Source organism: Sparus aurata, chromosome 2, assembly GCF_900880675.1.
Source record: "Sparus aurata chromosome 2, fSpaAur1.1, whole genome shotgun sequence".
Taxonomy (NCBI): domain Eukaryota; kingdom Metazoa; phylum Chordata; class Actinopteri; order Spariformes; family Sparidae; genus Sparus; species Sparus aurata.
The window spans coordinates 17,088,083-17,109,782 of NC_044188.1; the positions used below are offsets into that span (position 1 = coordinate 17,088,083).

The 21,700-nt window shown below is 39.1% G+C and overlaps 1 protein-coding gene across 1 annotated transcript; it reads right to left on the bottom strand.

Annotated features, from left to right (window-relative positions):
• Nucleotide 1: 1 nt before the first annotated feature.
• nipsnap2 (nipsnap homolog 2) lies at nucleotides 2-7,455 on the bottom strand. The gene is made up of 10 exons (XM_030438797.1): nucleotides 7,303-7,455; nucleotides 6,518-6,657; nucleotides 6,381-6,426; nucleotides 5,910-6,004; nucleotides 5,208-5,278; nucleotides 4,951-5,091; nucleotides 3,614-3,645; nucleotides 2,119-2,213; nucleotides 1,209-1,292; nucleotides 2-1,029 (listed from the first exon to the last, which is right to left on the bottom strand). Exons 1-10 carry the CDS (start codon nucleotides 7,392-7,394, stop codon nucleotides 965-967), a joined length of 861 nt encoding a protein of 286 aa, XP_030294657.1. The 5' UTR covers nucleotides 7,395-7,455; the 3' UTR covers nucleotides 2-964.
• Nucleotides 7,456-21,700: the final 14,245 nt, after the last annotated feature.

Sequence of the window (21,700 nt, forward strand, 5' to 3'; positions counted from 1 at the left end):
GTTGTTTGAACTGCTTTAATCTGTGTCTCATCCGTCCCTCTACACTGTCCCCTACGAAGACGAGATAAACATGCGTCCTTTCACAATAAAATCTGATATTACATACGCAGCAGCAGGACTGCCCACTCAGAATCACTCAGCCACTGACAGATAACTTGTCTTCAGAGATCATCATACATGATATTTATGCCCCTTTAAAACATGTTGGATAAAAAACGTTTTTTAAAACCAGGCATGCTGTTGTCACAAAAAAATAAGATGAAGCCAGAGTCACAAACACAGCACCGTGAAACATCAACATTACCATGAAAGGGAACCAAGGAACACCCAGAAAAAGCAGCTGGAAGGAGTTAGCAACAAAAACGCCTTGACTAAAATAGAAAATGAGGTGTACACTTTATACTCGCACTTTATCGTTTGCATGAATATACAGAGGCTTTTCCTCGCTTCACTCAGTTATAGCATGGCTTCGAACATAAGTATTCCAAATTTACATTAAATAAATAAAAAGCTACTGCACTGTACAGCGAGCTTCAGCAGAACTGTTTTTTTTCCATCTGTCCTCACTCGTAACACCCAGCTGATCAACTTTTCAAGTAACTTTGGTTGGACCTAAACTTAGATATGAGCTCTCATCATGGACCTTGTTTTAATGTGGCACCAGACGTCGGACATAACGAGCATCAGCAGGTTTAAATTGGCCAAATGTACAAAAAAAAAAAAAAGGAGTGTAGGGAAGTCAGGGGCTGTCAGTGGCTTTAACTGTTTTAATTTTAGATACATAGTAGACATTATTTCCCTCTCTGTCTTAGTGATATCTCAGTAACAAAGCAAAGACCAGAAAAGAGAAGGGATGTTGTTTGGCAGCACTGACGGGGTAGAAACCATGATAGTGATGCTCCGGGTGGATGTAACATTCAAAAGGGGGTGCCACTTGAATTCAGCTTCCAGCTCGCATCTCATTTCACTGCAATGGGGAAGCCTTTGTCGGGATCATAATCCTGGAATCCATATGCTGAATGAGAGGAACTGGAGAGGAGGTGAAAAAGATTTAGAGCTGATATAGCGTGTCCTCATAGTTTAAAGTCCTTTTAGGTATTGATCAGACTGAAATGTTCAATATGTTGTTACTCAAGATAGTCAGTCACAGGGATTTGTGGTTTCCATAATCACTTTGTGTTTAGTAAAGGATCGTTTTGTTTGCTCACCTGTGTAATACACCACCTCGTCCCAGCCCTCCTGCTGCCAGGCGCCATTCCTCGTGTCTTCTCTGGACTGAAGGTCTTTGTAAGCTGCAAACAACAAATCAAACACATTACAGCACTGCTTTTAGTAAAAAGAGTTCATGCACTCAAAGTTTCTAGATGATTTGTACAATTAAGTGCTACAAGAACAGGCACAAAACCACAGTTTGTGTTACAGTTACTGGGGAAGTCAACTGTGTGTTATCCTGCGAAACGGAAATAATTTTGTTCGGTGAAGTTCTTTTTATTCACTTGTGGCATCTTGCCACTGGAACACTTGGAGATGATGTGCATGGCTTTTTTACTCACCATGACCCCTTTGTTAAATGTCCTATGGAACAAGGACTACAGTGATCTGGTCACTTTTAGCCATGTGTCGATTTAATTTACTATTACCAAAGTAATATTCTGACATGATATCTTTACTTTTACTAAAGTATGACTTTTGGGTACTTTTTCAAAATTGTTGATTTTCATGGGATAATTTGCAAACCCCAGGCCAAAGTCAGGTTTAGCAGACTTTGGAACATGGTTCTAAGAACGCTTTTGGCGTTAAACATATTTGATCAATAAGTGCGGCTTTGAGTCTGTATTATTCAAACATTTAAAATACCATTTAAATTTCCCAGAACTCAAGGCAACAACTTCAAATGTCTTGTCCAAAAGTCGTATTGACCAAAATACAGAACAAAGAACAGCAACAACATTTAGAAACTAAAGCAGCACATTTTTTGGCATTTTTGGTTTCTGAACAACTTCCTAAATTAAACTGTTTAAACTCTGATATACTGTTGGACAACTATGGATTACAGCATAAGCTACATAATGACATTGTCAGTGTGTAATTTTCCATAAAGCTGGTATCTGATCATACCCCAGAGGTGATGAACCATATAGAGGTCGCCGATCTGTGAGAAAAACCCTCCCACAGCTTCTCTGTTGTGCTGGCGGTATCCGATGGCCCTGGCCCTGCAAACAAGAACAACTTCAGTCACAACGTGCGCCAAAAAACACCAAGGGCTTCATCTGGCATAACAACAAAAGATATTTGACCAGCCTTCAAACAAGGACTTCAACATCATATTTGAATTTATCCTGGACTGTTTTTAGTTTACACAATTAAGTCTGTTTTGTTAACGTAAACTGGACGACACTCATCGTCCAAAGCAGCGATTATCCATTGCAACATCACATCCAACCATAAGATGTGACTTCATTTCTTAGTGTATACATGTTTGTGAATCTTAACATTGGCCAAGTCAATGTGAGATTGTTGGGAGTGCAGTGTTTTAAATCCATCATGTTTCCCCCAAAGCAAACATTCAAATCATAATCAATGTCTGGATTCATAACTATAAAGCTCCAGTTCTTCATGTTATTTTAACTTGAAGAAGATGTTTAAGCCTCCGGCTTCGACTACACCAGTTGTATTGAAATTGCTTTCAATTGCTTTGCTGGCTGAACATGAAGGACTACACAGGTTTATTTAAATAAAGCCTGGCCAAAGTTAGCATAAATGCACACATGAGAGAAGAAAAGGCAGCTTTAGGGAAAAAAATGTCCTTGCATGATCGTTTCATCAAAGGTGTTGTTTCCCTTTGGTTATCTAAACCAGGTTTGCTCTTTAAGAAGAAGCAGAAAATCCTGGATGATATTCAAATGTTTAACATTATATTTACAGATAAAATCAAGCACATAGTCAAAAATGACCAAAAATACATTAACTGGAATAAGACACAAAATAATTGAAAGTTTAACAACATTTCAGCAACAGTGGAGTATTTTTTTTTTTACATCCAAGCATTGATGACAAAGTTGCAAAACAGCAGAGATGCCAGAAGTACACACGCTCTTTACTCAAGTAGAAAAACTGATTCAACTTCTCTACTCAAGTAAAAGTAAGAAAGGACATGCTTTAAATTGTATTCAGAGTATAAAAGTAAAATTGTCCCGCACAAAAACCAACACAGCAGCACTTAACTCCAGGACACATTTCTCTATGGAGATAAGAAACTTATCTTATTTGTACAGAAATCCAGTACAAGCAATCAGAAAAGTATGTAAGACCGAGGCGTTTGCAGAAAAGCTAAGGTCTTCCTTTATATCAATTGCAATCAAGTGCATTGCACAAACTGATAAACCTGTCAGCTTGGTCAGCTTCAATAGAGGATCTTTCCAAGCTCATTTGTAGTGAACATAATATTTCACTCTGAATTTGAATCTTGGTCTGAGAGCATGACAGTAGCTTCAAGATAGTGCCTCTCTGTGGAATAGCTCTTATTAATGACACTGTGATGAGGAAGGTTTCATGAAGAGCGACCAGCCTGTAACTACAGTTCAGCGAATCAAATGAATTCAGGTCGCCTTACCAGTAATTACCCCACTCGATCATGGTTCCTGGCTGGAAGAGAGAAAACACAATACTCTTTATCAAAATCAAACTTGCAGAGCTACAGATTGATATCACACTTTCGTCTTCTGTCCAGACCCAACACATTAACAGAAATAAATGGTGAAGACGTAACACAGGTATTTATCATGGTGAAGATAAGCTGCAATAACAACTACACCCTAAAGCTTCTTCAATCATTCTCTGAGGCTTAAGACAACAAACGCCCCGCTGTTTCTGGGATATAAGCTCAGTCAGTGATGAGGGATAATGGCTTGCATTCATCACGTGTCACAGGAAGCTCTGATCCAGAAACAGTTTTTGCTGTCAGATTAGAAAAAGAATGACTTAATCTGCAGGAGCTGGCCTGATGTGTATCGAGCATTATGTAGGACTAATACTGCTTTTGGTAAATTATTGATTAATCCAGGATCCGCTGGACTGCCAATTTGATATGTGAGCCCACAAGTAGAAATGTGGAAATGTTGATTTTTTTAAGCACCACTCTCACCCTGAATACAGAGGACAAAGGGTCATTATATGCCTCACAGTAGTTTTGTGAGGGCGGAGGTAATTTCGAGGTCAGAGACGGAAAGCATGTGACTCAGATCATCAGTTTAAATGAGAAAACGTGAGCTAGGAAAAAGTGAAAGAGAATCTCTGTTTCTTTCTGTAACAACTGCCGAGTATGTGGGATGTGGTTGACTTATGTACAAACATATGAAGTTATAAAGATGCAAATATTGAGAGCTCAGCAAACTTTGCTGCATACATCAGAAAACTCTGCAGGTCCTGACATCGCATTGACACATGCACCATCCTACCCCCATACATAGTCCTACCCCCTCCAGAAATATAGTATTTAGATGATGTTGTTCTTAATACAAAGTACACAAGTTTTGTTATATTTGTTTTTTCACAAAAATCTAAAATGTAATGCCTTCAATGTTGCACAATTTTTTGCCCATGGTATCGAACATGGTAAATAAACTCTTTTCAAAGAATTGTATCAGAGTTAGAAATTACAGCATCAAGACAACACTAGTATGCTTTACAGACTGTAAAGCCTTTTAAGCCATTTGTGATTGTGGGTTATATAAACACGAGGAACTTGACTTGAAAGGCAGAGCAATTAACTCAATATAAGATGTAAAACCCATCTGAGCAAAACATTTGGATTGGTAATAGTGGTGATTATGTTTGGCAGACAACAGATGTACGGGCCACGTCAGATGTTACAGGCCTGGCTCACACTTTAAACTCACTCTATCACAAACATCTGTAATGATGAGACAAACCCTCTGGTGTGCTACTCACCCTGAGCTGGTAGGACCTGAGCTCATAGATGTTTGGGCCCTCTCGGGGTACAGGCTCGTTCCAGAAGCTGAACTCCAGCAGGAGCTGGTTTCTGCGAGACATCAGCATCTTACCCCGCTCCTTCCTGTACGCTGTGAAGTCCTGCCAATGGATGACGGACACCAATCAATACACTTACGCCTACCGATAGCTGTTTCCTGTGATTAGAGCATTAAAGTGGGATGATACAAACAAAATGCATCTGAGAGGGTCTTTACCTGATTCTGCTTGAGCTTGTTCATCACTTCTGTCAGAGCTGGGTATCCACCTCTGTAACGCCACAAATGAACTGAGAAGAAAGAGAGAAATATATCATAGATTTAAAATCACAACTATAGACTGATCAATAATTTAAAGCAGGATCATAAAAATATGATTTAAAAAAATCATTCCACCCGTCTCAAGCCTTATGACCTTTGATATAATATTTTTTTGTGAGAGGGTTGGACGTCTTGAAAATGTTGTATTTTTCCAATATATTTAACAAGTGAATAAACTACATCCTGATATTTGAAGATCATGAGCTGGTAGGACAGCACGCGATACACAAGAATTGTTTACTAGTCTATACAACTTGTATTAGGGAAATAGTGACATTGAATGATCTTCCCTGGATATCTGACTTAGAGATAAGTCTCTTCGGTCAAGTACTATCAAGCCACTGGTTCAGTTTCACGTTGTATTGCTGGACAAATATTACAGGACTACATGTAGTTGACGCGATACATGTTTAGTCTGCCATAGACAAACTGGATGGCTATCACTGATCAATTTCAAAATAATTGTTGTTTTTTTTGGTATAAAGGTTGTTCTGCTATACTTGCATCAGTGTGGACAAGCAGTATAACAAGCCTGAGGACCAGATAGGCCTTTATGTCACACTGCAGATGTTTGTTTTATGTTTATATTAGTAATCCTACCAGCCTGGTCTTGTTCTCCATACCAGGTATTCCAGGTGCCCACCAGCTCACAGGGGTAGTACTTATCAGCATGGATGGAGGGCAAAACATCCTCACTGTGATGAATGAGACACACCAAGATCAACCAAATAAACTGAAATCACTGGTGGATATTAGAGCATTCAATGCAAAATTAGCTTTTAAACAAAAAAAGCCCAAATAAGAATCACATGTTTGCCCAGTCACGTGTCCCCCTTCTAATGTCACAAGTCCCAAATTAGCTCCTAACTACAAGCTGGCCTTCAGTCATCTTAGGTATGAGCGAAGTTGGTGTGCGACGGTCTGAAGCTGTGCCAGGTCGTCAATCACCTCACAGGAATAGACTACTCAACAACAGCGTCGTAGGGTGTCCAGGCCTCATACTACTACTTCTGCTTCAGTCAAAGTTTATAACAGCTTGCATGTTAGATAATAAAGTGTAAAAACACTCACCAGAGTTTGTTGTATGCATCCAAGCATTCTGGCTTGACATTGTGGACTGAGAAAAAGGGAGAATCACACTTACAAACAACCTCATTTTATCTCAGGATAAATAGTTTGATTTTGGATTATGTTTATGGTAAACTCACACTGAATTTTGTACAGGTTGCTCTCCTCATTTTTGGTCAGTAGGTTGGAGTGTGCATCTTTCCTGGGATCAACTTTCCTCACAAACAGCGACTTAAACCAGCTGTCTTCTCTGTTTCTGCTGCTTGATGTCGCAAGCCCCCTGCAAACACAGATGAGTCACGATGAACAAATGACAAGCATAAATCTACACAGACTAGGCTTCCTCATCTCCCTGTATTGGTGCCTGCTCGGATTTACACTCATACTGATTTATTATCCTAATATGCCGCCACATGCTTTCACTGACAGGAAATGTAACAACATTTAATTTCAGGTTTACAGCTGTTGTTGTAACATTAGTGTTTTACACAACTTCAGACAAAATGCATTCTGGGCTTTTCATGTCAGCAACGCCAAATGTCACGTGACGTGATGCACTGCAATACAGAAGGTCACTTTTGTCAGGTAGAAGCACTTGCATCAAATTTGACAATATTGACCTTGAGCATTTGCGATGCTAAATAACAAAAGATGAGAGAAACTTGTATTGTTTCCACCTCCACCTGCACATACACGCCGCTTTAATCGTAAACACCCCAGAATGAGCATTTTAAAAGGGGTAGTTTTCCTGTAAGTTCAGGCTGAAGGCCACTGAGGAGGACTGGCTAGCACCTAACGGGCTAGCTTGCCACAGCTCATCGTCGCCCCTGCAGACACTTCCTGAAATGGATATAAACAAAAAACACAGCAAACTACAAACACCGCAGACACGACAGCTATACGTGGACACTGATGACTCTCCTACCTGGTCAACACGACGAGCTGTCCGGCGGACTGGGCCGTGCTTTTAGCCCGACCCAGGCTACCAGTTATTCTGTGAAGGACTCCAGTCGCCATCTTCGACTGTGCTAATGCACACAGGGCAACCGCCGTTACCACGGTGACCACCAGGTGGCAGAGCTCGCTCCTACACACCAGATCACAGCCAGCAAACTACCAGAGATGAAGAACATGTAGGTGCGGAGAGACGTGATGAAGATGGCAGATATACGTGTGAGAGAAGGGAGGAAAATAATTCAGTCATACAATAACCAGGTAAGTTTAGTTAAAGAGAGAAACAAGGATCAGAGGAAGGAAAAAAGGAAGAAGAAGCAAGTAAAAGCAGCAGTATCACAGTTGGGAAATACTCTGTTTCATATGAAAGTCAGGAAAAGTCACACAAAATTACAAAATGGACAATAATGGTATCAAATATACCTAAAGTGCCCATTTAGAAAAATATTATTCAGAATATTAGATTATAATTATTGATGTAAATATAATGTGAAGGCTTCACTGATATACTACTATTCCTTTATATACTTTGTCTGCTGGGTAGCTTGTCAATATCCAGTCAAATATCATAAAAGTTTGTAAATTTAATATTACAGTAAAATATACATTTTGTATCTTTTATCTGTCTCTGCAGAATAATTAGTAACTTATTGATTTTGGTACAATGCTTGCAATAGTTTTTTGTGTTTTTAGGTATTTTCTCCATCTTTCTTTTTCTGCTTGGCCTTTTATTATTTCCTCTTCTTTGATTGGTTGTTTACCTCGGTTATATGTCACTATGCTGTTTCACATTCACAAAAAAATAAAGCTTAGCTTAAAGTAGAGGAAATGTTAGTACTCAGGTAGAGTAAAAGTACCTCAAAATTTGATTGATTGTATTTAGTTTCCACCACGGTACACGTGCATTACATATGATCATGTATGTAAGCATCATGTCCTAGTTTCAAAAAGCTGGATAAGCCCTTATCCCAGTTTTGGAGAAATGTTAGTCAGCGATCTGGAGTCTGGAGGCCAGGATGATGTGGCATGTGAAAAAGTTTGTTGTTGGTGCAGATTATGCTGCTTGAGATGGTGAGAAATAAAGAAAAGATCAGAAGCCTGGATACTACTGTGGGTGTGTATATTGTCTAGGTGTAAACTCACTCAGTGAGCTTAATGTGCACAATACTACCTATAAAACTAAACTTAAAACATAAAATGAAAATGGCCACTACATCACCATGTCTCAGGTCAAGTCATCTACAAAGTCGCATCTATTTTCAGTCAAGTCATCAAAACAGTGACTCAAGGTGTCTCCTGTCATAATCACAATGACTGTAGTCCACGTATCTGAAACAGACCTGTTGTCATCACGACAGTACTTGGAATTCTACTTTATTACACTTTCACAAGTCATTATACAAGTTTGAATTAACTTTTTTCACAGCAGATGTTTTAAATATTTGGGAAGAGTGTTGAAAAGAAAAGAAAGAAAAGAAAAGAAAAGAACGTTTTCAGTAGGGAAAACAGGTGCGATTAATAAACACAACCAAAATAATGACGGCTCTGTTTTATTTAGGTAAATAAAGCAACGCTAATGAGCCTGCACCTGGAGCTAGAACTCCTAACTGAATTCAGCCTTTATTAAAGTTATTAATCGCACCTGGGTTTTCCTACTATGACACATTGATGTAGTGTCTGTGGTGGAAATAAAGGCTCATTGTTTCTCGTAGTGGATCCCACACACTGCTGCTTCTCAGTGAATTTGTGTAAAGTGAATCATATGCAACAGTAAAATTATCCTCAGGTTGCATCCCTTGAAGAAACGGATGGTCTTAAATAGACATAGGAGCCCTGGAGATAAAGATGGGCTCCTATAGACTACATTCGCGGCAATAGCTCAGTCCATGGGGACTTGGCATGGGGACTTGAAGGTCGCCGGTTCAAGTCCCACCTGGACCAAAAAAGGAATGACATGAACTGGCAGTTGGAGAGTGCTGGTTCACATCCTGGGCATTGCCGAGGTGCCCTTGAGCAAGGCACCGTCCCCGAACACTGCTCATTGGGTGCCGTGGCATATGTGGCTGCCCATTTGCTCATCTCCTCTACACTGCATGTTTGTGTGTGCGCACCTGTGTGTAATGTGAGTGGAAAAAAGAATTTCCCAATTTGGGATTAAATAGTATATAAAAAAAAATAAATTCTGAACTATCTTTAATGCATCTCAGCAGTAGAAAACATTGCAACATTAAAACAATGGCAACATATGAAACAATAGCAGAACATGACTGAGAAAGAAACAAGACACACCGATTTGCACCTTGGTGTGCATGGTGGTCAAACTCTTCCCCAAACATGCTACGCTGGTTGAACAGGTGGGGGTGCTACAATTCAATCTATAGGCTATAAACAGTAATTTGAGTGCACCACAGATACCACTGACCAGTTGATTTAAACAATGTGGCGACAATCAAACTCAACAATGTGTATGATTTTCACAAACCTGATTATAACAAACAAAAAACAAAATAAAGGTATTTGGCCTCATATTGCACCCCCGAACAATCAGTGCATCACTCCCTCCTGTCTTAGACATGCTCAGATCTAGCATCATGCACGCTGATTGCTGAGAGTAGTCATTGTCTTGTGCATTAATGATTGTGGATTAAAATGCTTTTGCAAAATATTTCACATCATGAAAAGTAACATGTCCGTGTGAGGCACTGAACTTTACTTCATTTCACAAACTTGCTTCCCGGAACACCAAAGTATCCCATATTGGGTTTGGCAGGTTGCATTTGTGTGATCTTAGATAAAAAGCTCATACAAAAAACGAGACAAAAAGAAAAGACAAGATGCTGATTCTTTCAGGGAAATTGGTTTCTGATGTGCGTAAAGACAGATGCGCTGAAAATAATGATTGAACAGAATTTTTCGAAAGGCCTTCAGGAAGAGCGCATCGGAGCTGCGTGATCCAGTTGCTCCTGGATGATCGAGAGGGTGATGGAGTTGCAACCATGGAGGAATTCAGAACCATTTGTGATTGATTTATTATTTGACAGAGTGACTATGAAGCTAACGGGGACCATATTGCTAAAGCTTACTTGGCTCTCGAAAGTAAAAAAAAAAAAAAAAGAGAAAGACTGCTTACCACAAGTGGAATTCAGAAACTATGGAGGGATTTGTTTTAAGTTCAAAGACATGAATCATAAGGGAGTGTTTTCTCTGTGAAACATTTTTGAATAACAAAAGGCAAAAATGTCTGGGAATTCAAAGCATGATTAAATACCCTGAAAGTTTGCACTCTCAGTTAGAAAACGTATCAAGGTGGTTGATTTCAGGGAGGAAACGTTTGCTTAATTTTCACATCAGTACATGCTTTCACTAGCTTAACCAGCATCCAACATTTTGATAAGTGAGACTTACCTCCTATTTCATTTCCCTGTGTAGTTAATTAAAATGACACCTCAGCAGCAGCCTCGAACAACAATATAAATGTAAGGTCCAGCGGCGCTTGTCCCCTCTGGAAATCAGCACGGTACAGTTCCTGTAACGTCAGTATTAATCTGAATGGACTGATCTGTATTTTTAATGAACGTGGTTGGACGTGGAATACTTTCACAAAGGGCACATTTTATTATTGGAAGGAGTGAGATCAGCTTTTTACAAAGAACTCCAGTTTCACTGCTCCAGCTGTACCTATACGGTCCCTCATTACTGGTCCAGTAAAATGTATTTTGTGGGGTCTCTTATCACACCGTCCAGTGAACTTTTGATACACTTTGTACCTGTTTTTTACATCAGATGCAGAAAAGTGCCTCCGCTCTTACTGTTGTCGAAACTAGAAGTGTTTGACAGAGTAGAGCCTGTTTTTAAAGAATTCACCGGCTCAAATCCTCATTTAAGGTTCATTCAATTGTCATTTTGCAGCGAAGAGTTGTACAACGATATGTAAGTTGCAGTCCCTTTATGCTACACGGTAAAAACTTTTTTTTTTTGTTGAGTGTGGAGTATGAGTTCAGGAGTCTCACAGCCGGAGGAAAGAAGCTGCTTTGTAGTCTGGTGGTTTAGCAGTGGATACTTATGTATATTTTGCCAGATGGCAGCAGGGTGAAGAGACTGCGGCTGGGGTGGGTGTTGTCTTTTAGTACGCCTTGGGCTCTGTGCAGACACTGATATCACTTAGGCCTCTCCTCGGCTGTGCCAACCCAATCACCAATAATAATGTTAGCTAAGTATGTCTCTGCAAAAAAACATGTCTTGGCCAATTTTTGGCTGTATTGAGATCACCTCCGTCCCCTCCACCTCCTGATGTGAAGGAGGATTACAAGCATTTAATATAAACATAATAAGCCACATTTGCTACACATTTCAACCTTGGAGGTATGTGTGGTTTGCAGAAAATGTTGACTGCCAACATTATATCCTGGTGACTGGGCTGTTTTTACAAGTTTGAGATATTTCAAGTCAGGATGCTTCCTATTGCTCCTCTGTTAAAGTTGACAACAATTTGGCATTTGACCTTCTTTAATTTTTACTTAAGAATTAGAGCTTTTTCTGTCTCCTTGAAACTGTTCACCTGCCCCACTTCAGCTCCAGGGGTATGTTTCTTTCCCTTTTTTTGGTATAAAATCAACAATCCTTTGTTCTGCTTACGTTGAGCAGTAGATTGTTCGCCACTCTGCAAGATTGTTAATGCCATCTTGATATGAACTCTCATCGTTGTTTATAATGCGGCCGATGATGGTGGTGTCATCGGTATACTTCAAAATAGAGTTCTCCTGATGTGTGTGAGTGCACTCATGGGTGCACAGTGTGAACAGAAGGGGTCTGATCACAAAGCCCTGGGGAGCTCCGGTGTTGAGCACTAAAGTAGAGGAGGTGTGACTGCCAATCCAAAATGTCTGGAGTCTGCTTAAGAGGAAGTTCTATATCAAGTTGCAGAGTGTTAAGTTTTCTAGTCAGCTTCATGTGTCAGCTTAGGATGAATGCTGAGTGAAATCCACAAACAGCATGTAGGTGTTCAAACGAGTCAGAATTTGACATCTCACCATACCATCACTTTCACAGGGACCAACCTGCATGAGATGCTACAATGCCCGTTTTTAAGAGCCCAAAGCAAACATCATTCAATACTATTACTCACCACCAACACCTAACAATATCATTAATATCTGTTATTCCCAATAGTATGAACACCTAAAAACAAATGTTCTTGGATAAAACAGTTTATAGAGCTAAATGAATGCAAAGTACAATTTTAACTCAAGGCCCATTTACTATGTTTTACATTCATCTGCAGATCAACCCAGTTGTCATAAAAATGAATTTGTTCTCATACAAGCTCAGTAGCTCTTCTTCTCTGCTTCTTGTCTGCGTTGGCTTAAAAGTGAAACATGACAGTACATTCTTGACCTTTGGATATTGTACTTGGACGAAACAATCCAAACTCAAGGGCCACTTATTAGTTATTTATTTCACTTTATCACAACATGAGGAAAACTTCAGACGGAATGATATACAATTGAAGTCTCAGAGGAAATCTAGCATGTGGACATTGAGGTTTTTTGTCTGTCCTCCCTTTATTTTGGGTCCCAATGACTCAAAATAGGAAAGATAAATGTTAGTTTGGCATCAAGCCCTTGAACCTTGAAACATTCTGCTTGGAAGTGAGGATAGTAGATAGGATAGTAAATGTCTAATTGTCTAATGTCTAATTTAAAGCACATTTTATGTATAACATTACATGTTGTAATTATGTTTTTCTTGACTGTGTGGCTCCTGCATTTAACAAAGCATTCAGTTTATATTTTATGATTATTTTTATTTATTTTTATTGTAAAAGTCTTTGCTTGCTTACTAGTTTGGTGCTCCCCTGGTGTTCAAAAATCACTACTCAGACTTTGCCTTCTAATACAATGAGTTATCTTAATCAAGGATTTCAGAAGAACAGCTGTAAAAACAGCTGATATGAATCTCCCACTAATGCACCAGAAAACCACGGATGCCATTTATCAGGGAGTTTAGAAATCTAAAAAAACAAAAAGAAGGAAATGTTCTTTGCTTAACTCTCTTGAAACCACAGGGCTAAATTCCCCACTCCAGCCTCTCGTATACTGCATGTCCTGGGTGGATCTTGAGCAAATTGAATATCTCCAAACCAAATTATCTAACCGGCTGTCTTCGCAGTTTCCCTCTCCGTCCTCTTATTATCTTTGGCTTCATTACGGACATGCTTGCTGTTAAACACTCTCCAAGAAATGCAGTCGGACTTGTGAGAAAATACTTATTGTTTATAGTCTTCACTCCTTATCTGGTCTGGGCACTGCAGAGAGTCAATGCAGCACGATTAAACACAGTGGCATTAAAACATTAATAATATTTGATATCAGTCTTGGAATATGTCTGTGTTTCTATTTAAATGCTGTAATAAAGATAAGAAAATGACTGTTTCCAAGAATGACTAGAGTCTGTATATCTTAAGTCTTCCAGAGTGATGCATTGATTGTTGACAAACCACCGTGAGTCCCACTTAAGTTAAATATCGAGTGACTCACCAGTTTGAAATGATAAAATCTGGCAAAACACTTCCTCTGAAATCTTCACGTGCCTTTCCATATTCCTAATGTTTTCTCTAACCGGTTGCACTACAGTATCAATAGTTTAAGTAGTAAAAGAACAATAATACGGTGTTTCATGAAAAACCTGGCGCCTACATTACCCACAATGCAACATAGCCTCAGAGTAACATGCAGCTTCCTCTGGAGTCTTCTGGAAAATTATTTATATAGACCTGTAAACACACTTTACAAAAAAGTGCATCAAGTTCAAAAAGTAAAAGCACTCACAGTATAAAATTGTTCCTTGTGAGGGTTTAGGATAAACATTATGTATCATATTATTAGATGAGGTCATTTTAAGAATCTAACATACTATGAGGTACTTTAATCTGTAAATATGTATCATATTTTATAAGATAAAGATGTGTGAAAATCTTAAACTACAAAATTAATTGATAATTCTAGCTGTAAAGAAAATCCAATTTAGTGAAAAGTACAATTTCCAGAATCTGAGTTGAGAACTATCAAATGGTATGAAATTGATATTCACAACTAAAGTACAACCACCGTAAAAATAGAGTTAATTACAGTTAAGTACATTACAGAATACAACAGTAAAATTACTGTGACTTCGAACTAGAATGGCCCACCAGTTATGAACTACAATATATTACAGCTGCCATCCTACTGGCTACCGTATAAGTTCTCATACAGACAGTAAACATGTCTTGTCTTGCCATTCACCTTACTGAAAGAGTGATGAAATTGTTTACACAACCTAAAAAGAGCCATTATTTATGAAGGCTGAGTAGGAGACATGAATGAAGACTTAGGTTAAGCACACAAGGGCAAGTCTAATATGAATTATTGTGACAGAGTGTGATATTATACAAAAAAGAAGTTGTTGAAAGCTACCAATCTGTGCCAAATTACCTTTTACGATGTGAGAAGTCTCTGGCCCTGTAACGCTCACAGTGCTGCTTTTAAAAGAGAACCACACTTAAAAGATTTATCACCAGTATATTCATCATGACCATTATGAAAGGTTTAACCTTTGTGTTTGACAGTTGAGTCTTGTGCGATCTTTAATGCTCCCTCGATCAGCCTTTGAGAGCGGACAGAATGAGGTTGGGAAATAAAGGAATCCTGTGTACTTACTGTGGTATTTCGTGACGTCGGACCATGTCCATTTCTGTCTCAGCTGCCCCAGCGTTGCGCTCCTTCTCTATACTGTGATGCTTAGACAGAAGGTCAAGGGTGTGAATGAAAAATTAAGTGGCCAGTGCTCGAGGCCAACAATAAGAACATGTTGGGAGGGCGGGAACAGGTTTTCTGGAGCCAGGTCTTCTTTCACCTAGGAGATGTTTGTCTGGAAGCAATCTAGCCTTTACATCACGTCTTAAAACATGCAGAAAGGTGTCTGAAGATTACAGCAGTGTTTTCCTCATACATCACAGGCACCGAGCTCGCTTCACTGATTTTTATTTTTTAATAAAAAAAGCCTGGAAGAGAGCATGGGCTGCCTTCCCACGACTCAACACTGGGCATGTGTGAGAGAGCATGCTTTTGAGATTTGATGGATGATGTAGGCCGAAATATTTTCTCTCCTCCGTCCTGATCAAACATTCGCTGGTATTTCAGTCCACATGTTCTCTCGTGATTTTCTTGGTAGAGGGAGACGGTTTGCAATAATTAAATCAATCATTATATCATCTGGCCCACCGCAACTGGAACAACTGAACTAGTATCTGCTCAGGCATATTTTAATGTTTCTCATCAAAACAGAGGCATGCAAAGGCTTTGTTTGTCTTTCTAAAACGATTATCGGTGGACTATATCACAATAAAGCAGAGTGATATGTAAAATAGTCAGCTGAACATCCTGGAGTCTTTCCTCTCACAAATATGTGGCATTGATCTGCTGTCATATCTGTAGAATCATTCAATCATTTTCCATTTTATCTTTTTTCTCCACTTCAGGGTCACAGGGGGGCTGAAGCCAACTACTTTTATTACTGCAATGACCTAATATCCCCATGTGGATGAGTTCAGATCTATCTGTCTGAACAAATAACTATCTGGAAAAGGCTGGTTATGCATATGGATGGCTCATCATGTGATATTAATGCGGTTTCAGTTATTTAATTCCACTTCTTACCACTTCCTGCATTAAATGTGACGGATGCAGTCATATTTATTGTGTTTTTTTTAAATTTTCCTTTCTTTCCAGGGATTATACGTGGACAAAACTCTTAAGATATATACATAGATAAATAACATTTAATAGGGACTGTCATAATATCTGCGCCTGATATAAAAAATAATTCAGCACTTTAATTGTTTCCAGAGTTAAGCATCATTTTCTTTTTGAAAGATAAATACAAGCCAAACTTTGGTAACTTTGTCCACATTCTCTGCTGTGTTGAAGACATGCCCAGACTCCCCGAAGACTCCTTTAATCAGCTGGAATGAAAAATATTGTTTCTACTGGACAATAAGAACGATTCTTTACTCATCTCCCAAGCTGAGACTAATTAAAACAAACAAAGAGGCGAAGACCGGAAGTGACACATGTCCTTGCTTGTTTTGTACAATGCAGGAAAAATATGAATTTGTTACAAAATACGAAAAATATAAAATACAGGAATATAAGTGGCATGTCAGTAGATACACAGATAATTAAACATTTTTGAAAAATAAATAAATACATAGGAATGAGCAGAGACGGCAGGAGTGACATATCATTTCTGGTTGCCATTTTTGGCTCAGCGTCCCAACATGAGCTAACGGGTTGAAACCAGTTCAGACATTTTTCATAGTGCAGCAGACATTTCGTTGTTATATACAGGGCGAGTCTGGAGTCTGGAGAGTTTGGACATGTCCTCAACACAGTCGTAAGTTTGTCTCTTAAATAAAACCATTTGTTCTGTGACTCGCATGATTAGCTTTGTTAACCTACTGACTGCTAACTGTAGAGAATATTTAGCTAGCTTGTTGTTTTAACCTCATTAACTTCATGCTAACAGTTAGTTAAACGGTAAAACCAAGTAAATTAATTATACTACCTCAGTAAACTAACATTGGCTAAGACAATGAAACTGAATATTTCAAAGTTTGAATGTAATTTAAATGCTAATCAATTAAATTCTGAAGAATGACGGTTCATTATTTTCATGGCCAAGGTTTCAAGCTAACGCTAATGACAACACTCATCTGTAGTGGCATTAAAGTGGAAAAAATGCACTGTTACATTTTTATAACCACGTTAGGGTTGCCTCTTGTAATAATTGACAGCAGTGTTAGCATCAGACAGTAATGTTTTGAACTTCTAAGTCTGCAGCTGTGTCTCAATTAGGGGCCTGCATCCTTCGAAGAATGCTGTTCCTGTGGACTAGCAATCTTGACAGTTTTGGGGCTCCTTGTCTTTTTAAATGAACTGTATCGTTAGCTATTCGAGTGACAAATACCTGTATATAACCCATACTTACATTTGAAAATGTAGCTGCTATTTTGCTCCTTGTGTCCACAAAAAATGTCTTTTGAAAAAACAAATCAGACCATCACCAGTGCGAAAATGCAGCCTTTGAAAGAACGAGGCCCCAGAATTGAGACATGGCTTGTGTGTTTTGAAAAAGCTTGTAGATGTTGCACATGTAACTATACGTGAACAGATCATTTTAGGTTATACTTGGCAGGCTGTGGCGTTACCTGCTAAAAGATGAGGTTAGATTAAGGTAGCGGTCAAACACATGACTTTCACGATACATTAATTATTTGTTTCATCTCACCAGAAACCACAGAACTACAACTGAGACCCACAGAAACGGAGGCCAGAATATCTCACTGTATGGATGAATGGGGCAGTTACATTTGAGGTAAGAGATCCTACACACAAACATAAAGATGTGACATCCTACACCACATTAATGTGATGTTGCATTGAATTATTCTGAGAGGTGAGGAATGTTTAATTCTTTAGCTGTGTGCGTTCACGTTCGAAGCAAGACAAAATGGTGGTTCTCATGCTACTAACAAAGCACCAGCAGAGCATGTTTGACTCATGGACGAGTACTATGAAAAGAATAAATAAAGAGACAAAAGGTAAGTTATGGTTTTGTTCTCGGATGTTATTAAGAACATATGACTGTCTAGATAGCTATTTTACATTTGAAAAGCTACCTTGTTTAATTTTTTAAAGGAGGGGTATGACATCAGAGTTATCCTTAGCAAATGAAAGTAACATTATTATTATTGCTGTTAGTTAGTTAGTGATTTATTGGTATTGCTATTTTTGCACACAAAAATTTGAGTTAATCCTAGAAATTATTCATTTTTCCAAGAAAACCCAGGTGCGTGGCATTATGACTGCTGGAAAATATTTGAAGATCATTATGTTGTTGTTTATTAAACCAGTATTATTTGTTTTTGAAAAATGCAAGAAGCACCCTCATGCCAGGAACGAGCTTTGGTCAAGGGAATGAGTTGGAGATTGAGATAAACATGTATGAGAGCACTGATATGATGTTTCCATTGATATGTCATTTTGGCCCCAAGGATTTAAATGATTCACCCGCAAGTCTGCCACAGATTACTTAGTTCATAATGTTTCTGTGGTACATTGTGAATCAAACCAGCTTCAGAACAATGTCTTCCAGGTTTGATGTCTCTAACATCTCTTTCACATCAAAACTAGCGTGTATACACAGGTTTCTTAAACGTGGGTAAACCCGCTAAAAGTAGGGGATTTTCATATCATCAGGAGGCCTTTCGGTTGCTTTTTCAGGCAGCTGAAATGACTCACATGGAAGCTACTGACAATGGCTACTTTTTTAATATCTTTTCACTTCAAACTCAGTCTGAGCTTCACAGATGTAGCAATATAGCAAATATGTCTGCTACAGGTGCTTGAAAGAGGCTGTCCAATAACCTTTTGCTGGCAGCCTATGTAAAATTATATGATTATTGTTTTTAACAGAAGTGCCGGACCAGCCTACCCTAAAGTGCACCGTTTTTTCATGATTCACATCTGACTTCTTCTTAATCCAAGACCAAAAAAAAGCTAACGACTGAAAATGAGGTTAATGTTCAAGTCACATTCCAGCTGCAAAATAGTTGAGTGAATTCCATGTGTAATAGCATTGCATCAACATCTCTTGAGAGGTCCTCATTTTTGTACCATATGTGGCCATGAATGACAATAACAGGTAGCTCATAGAGTGTGTAGCATTAAAAGAAGAAACCAAACCAGCATCTGCGACTGAACCCCTTGACGAGACCTTGTAAAACTAGGTGTGTGTGTGTCTGTGTGTGTGGCAGAATATACAGCTGTGCATCACTTTAACGTGTGAAAACAGGGCGTTTGATGCACTGAGACCACTAATACTAATTGAATGTTTTATACTAGCGTTTGTTGGGATCTGATAGACGTATATACCCTAGAGCTATGGCTTTAAAAAAAACTGTAGACATCTGGTATATGAGTGTGTCAGTTAAACCACATGTATTGCATATCGTTTATGTGTTGTTGTTTTTACACTAATAAGTCCAGAATGTTTCAGATAGTTTATAGTAGAGGGCCAGGGAACATGTTGAAATGCCTGATGGCAAGTTCTTAGGTCCTTATTTTAAGTACCATCGACATTTATCAACATTTTATAAGACACCATGTTACCTTTTACTCTGCCAAATGTTTGCAGTATTAGGTCACATGCAGTAGGCTGTTCAAAAGCATCGAGCCAGACTGCACATCTGAATTTTATTATTATGAAACGCTGTTTCCATGAATGAAATTGAGATGTATAGGCATGGAGTCGTATGTTAAGCTGAGTTTTTAGGAGAAGCAAGGTATATGTGTAACCTGAAGGCTTATAAGAGGTAGAACAAAAGTTGATTCACACAATGCAAAAAATACAAATTTAACAAAATGTATTTTGTTATTTTAACTTTATGTCACACTGACACAATGTTGTTTTCAAAAGATGTCAGAGATCAATATGATATAAGCAAGTGTATTTGGAATGATGCAAGAGTGCAAAACATGTCACTAATGCACTGGAAATAAGGATGTTTTCAGAGGGTCCATTTATCACAGAAGATAACAACAGATGGTTTTACTTGAGGGGGAAATCCGGTCGGGTTTATTTTTCTGTGGCTTTTGCTTGTTCGATAATATTCTCATGGCAGTTGGTGTTTATTATGCAGATACACGCATCTCCAAACCGGCAGGGTGTTCCAGTAAGATTATGAGAGATTCCTCCAAAAAGGGACGATGCTGTCAATATCGTGGAAAGATATTCTGACAGAACATGGCAAACATTGCCTCCATATGAGAGTGATTTTCCTGCTTATGTTAAACATCACCGATGCCAGAAAGTAGAAAAATGTCCTGAAAAGTAAATGAAGCATGGTTTCTTTTTCTTTCGGTGGAGTCTAGATTGAGAGATTTATGTCTAATTAAGGCCTCTGATTTTAAGCAGGCATACAAACTTCATAACACGACATCACTTTCTTAATGAATTGCACTGATTTATTTGGACTTAAGCTCATGAGAAACAGAAAACAGTGTCAGATGACTGGATGTTGGTAACTGCTCTGGTCTGTGCTTACATTTTACCTCATTGTTACCACAGAACAATCGATAAAATGTGATGTGTATGAACCTATGTCCTGAACAGACTGTATGGCCAAAGATCACAGTATGCTTGTAGCGGTACTACAACACTGTCTTTATTCTTACATTGTTCCAGATGATTTTATTAATATAACATTATATCTATCACCTATGGCCATGAACTTTGGGTCATGACCGGAAGAATAAGATCCCGGATACAAGCGGCCGAAATGAGTTTCCTCCGCAGGGTGGCAGGGCGCTCCCTTAGAGATAGGGTGAAGAGCTCTGTCACCCGGGAGGAGCTCGGAGTAGAGCCGCTGCTCCTCCACATCGAGAGGAGCCAGCTGAGGTGGCTCGGGCATCTGTTTCGGATGCCCCCGGGACGCCTCCCTCGGGAGGTGTTCCTGGCATGTCCCGCCGGGAGGAGACCCCGGGGAAGACCCAGGACACGCTGGTGTGACTATGTCACTCAGCTGGCCTGGGAACGCCTTGGGATCCTCCCGGAAGAGCTGGAGGCAGTGTCCGGGGAGAGGGAAGTCTGGGTGTCCCTGCTCAGGCAGCTGCCCCCGCGACCCGGCCCCGGATAAGCGGACGATAATGGATGGATGGATGGACATTATATCTTGAATTAAGCTATCGTTCGAGAGTTACGTTTATGGCTGTATTTTTCTTTATTTCTTTGCAATTTCTAACCATTCTTCTGTGTTAGTGCATCATGTGAAAGCTCAAACATCGATGACGATACGCAGCATGTGCGAAATTACTCCACCTTTCGGCCTGCGCCATAAATCAACACAGCTAATGCTTGGAAAATGTCAGCGAACTGGGATTTAAGCTTTTTATGGCTGAAGTTAGAGAAATGATCTCTCCAGATCTTAGTCCTGGAAGCTGCATTTAATTTGTAATATTTGTTTCCAAAATTGAAATTTGTTGGAAACAAGGTTAGACCGAAAGGTTAGCTGCACTGTTTTGTCTTCATGGATTGTCCATATTCCCATGGCTTAATGCAGTGCGGCCAAAACGAGCTATGTTTTCATTTACAGTAATCTACTGAAGTCACGGTTATACTTGTCTAACTGACACCTTGATTTCTGGATCCAAAATATTTTGACTAAGTACTTACATTCTTCATTGTAAGAAGTCCATGAATTACATTCTCTGAGAGCTCGCTTCTATGTATGATAAAAGCCACCTGAGCCTTAATCTAACAGATTAGATGTA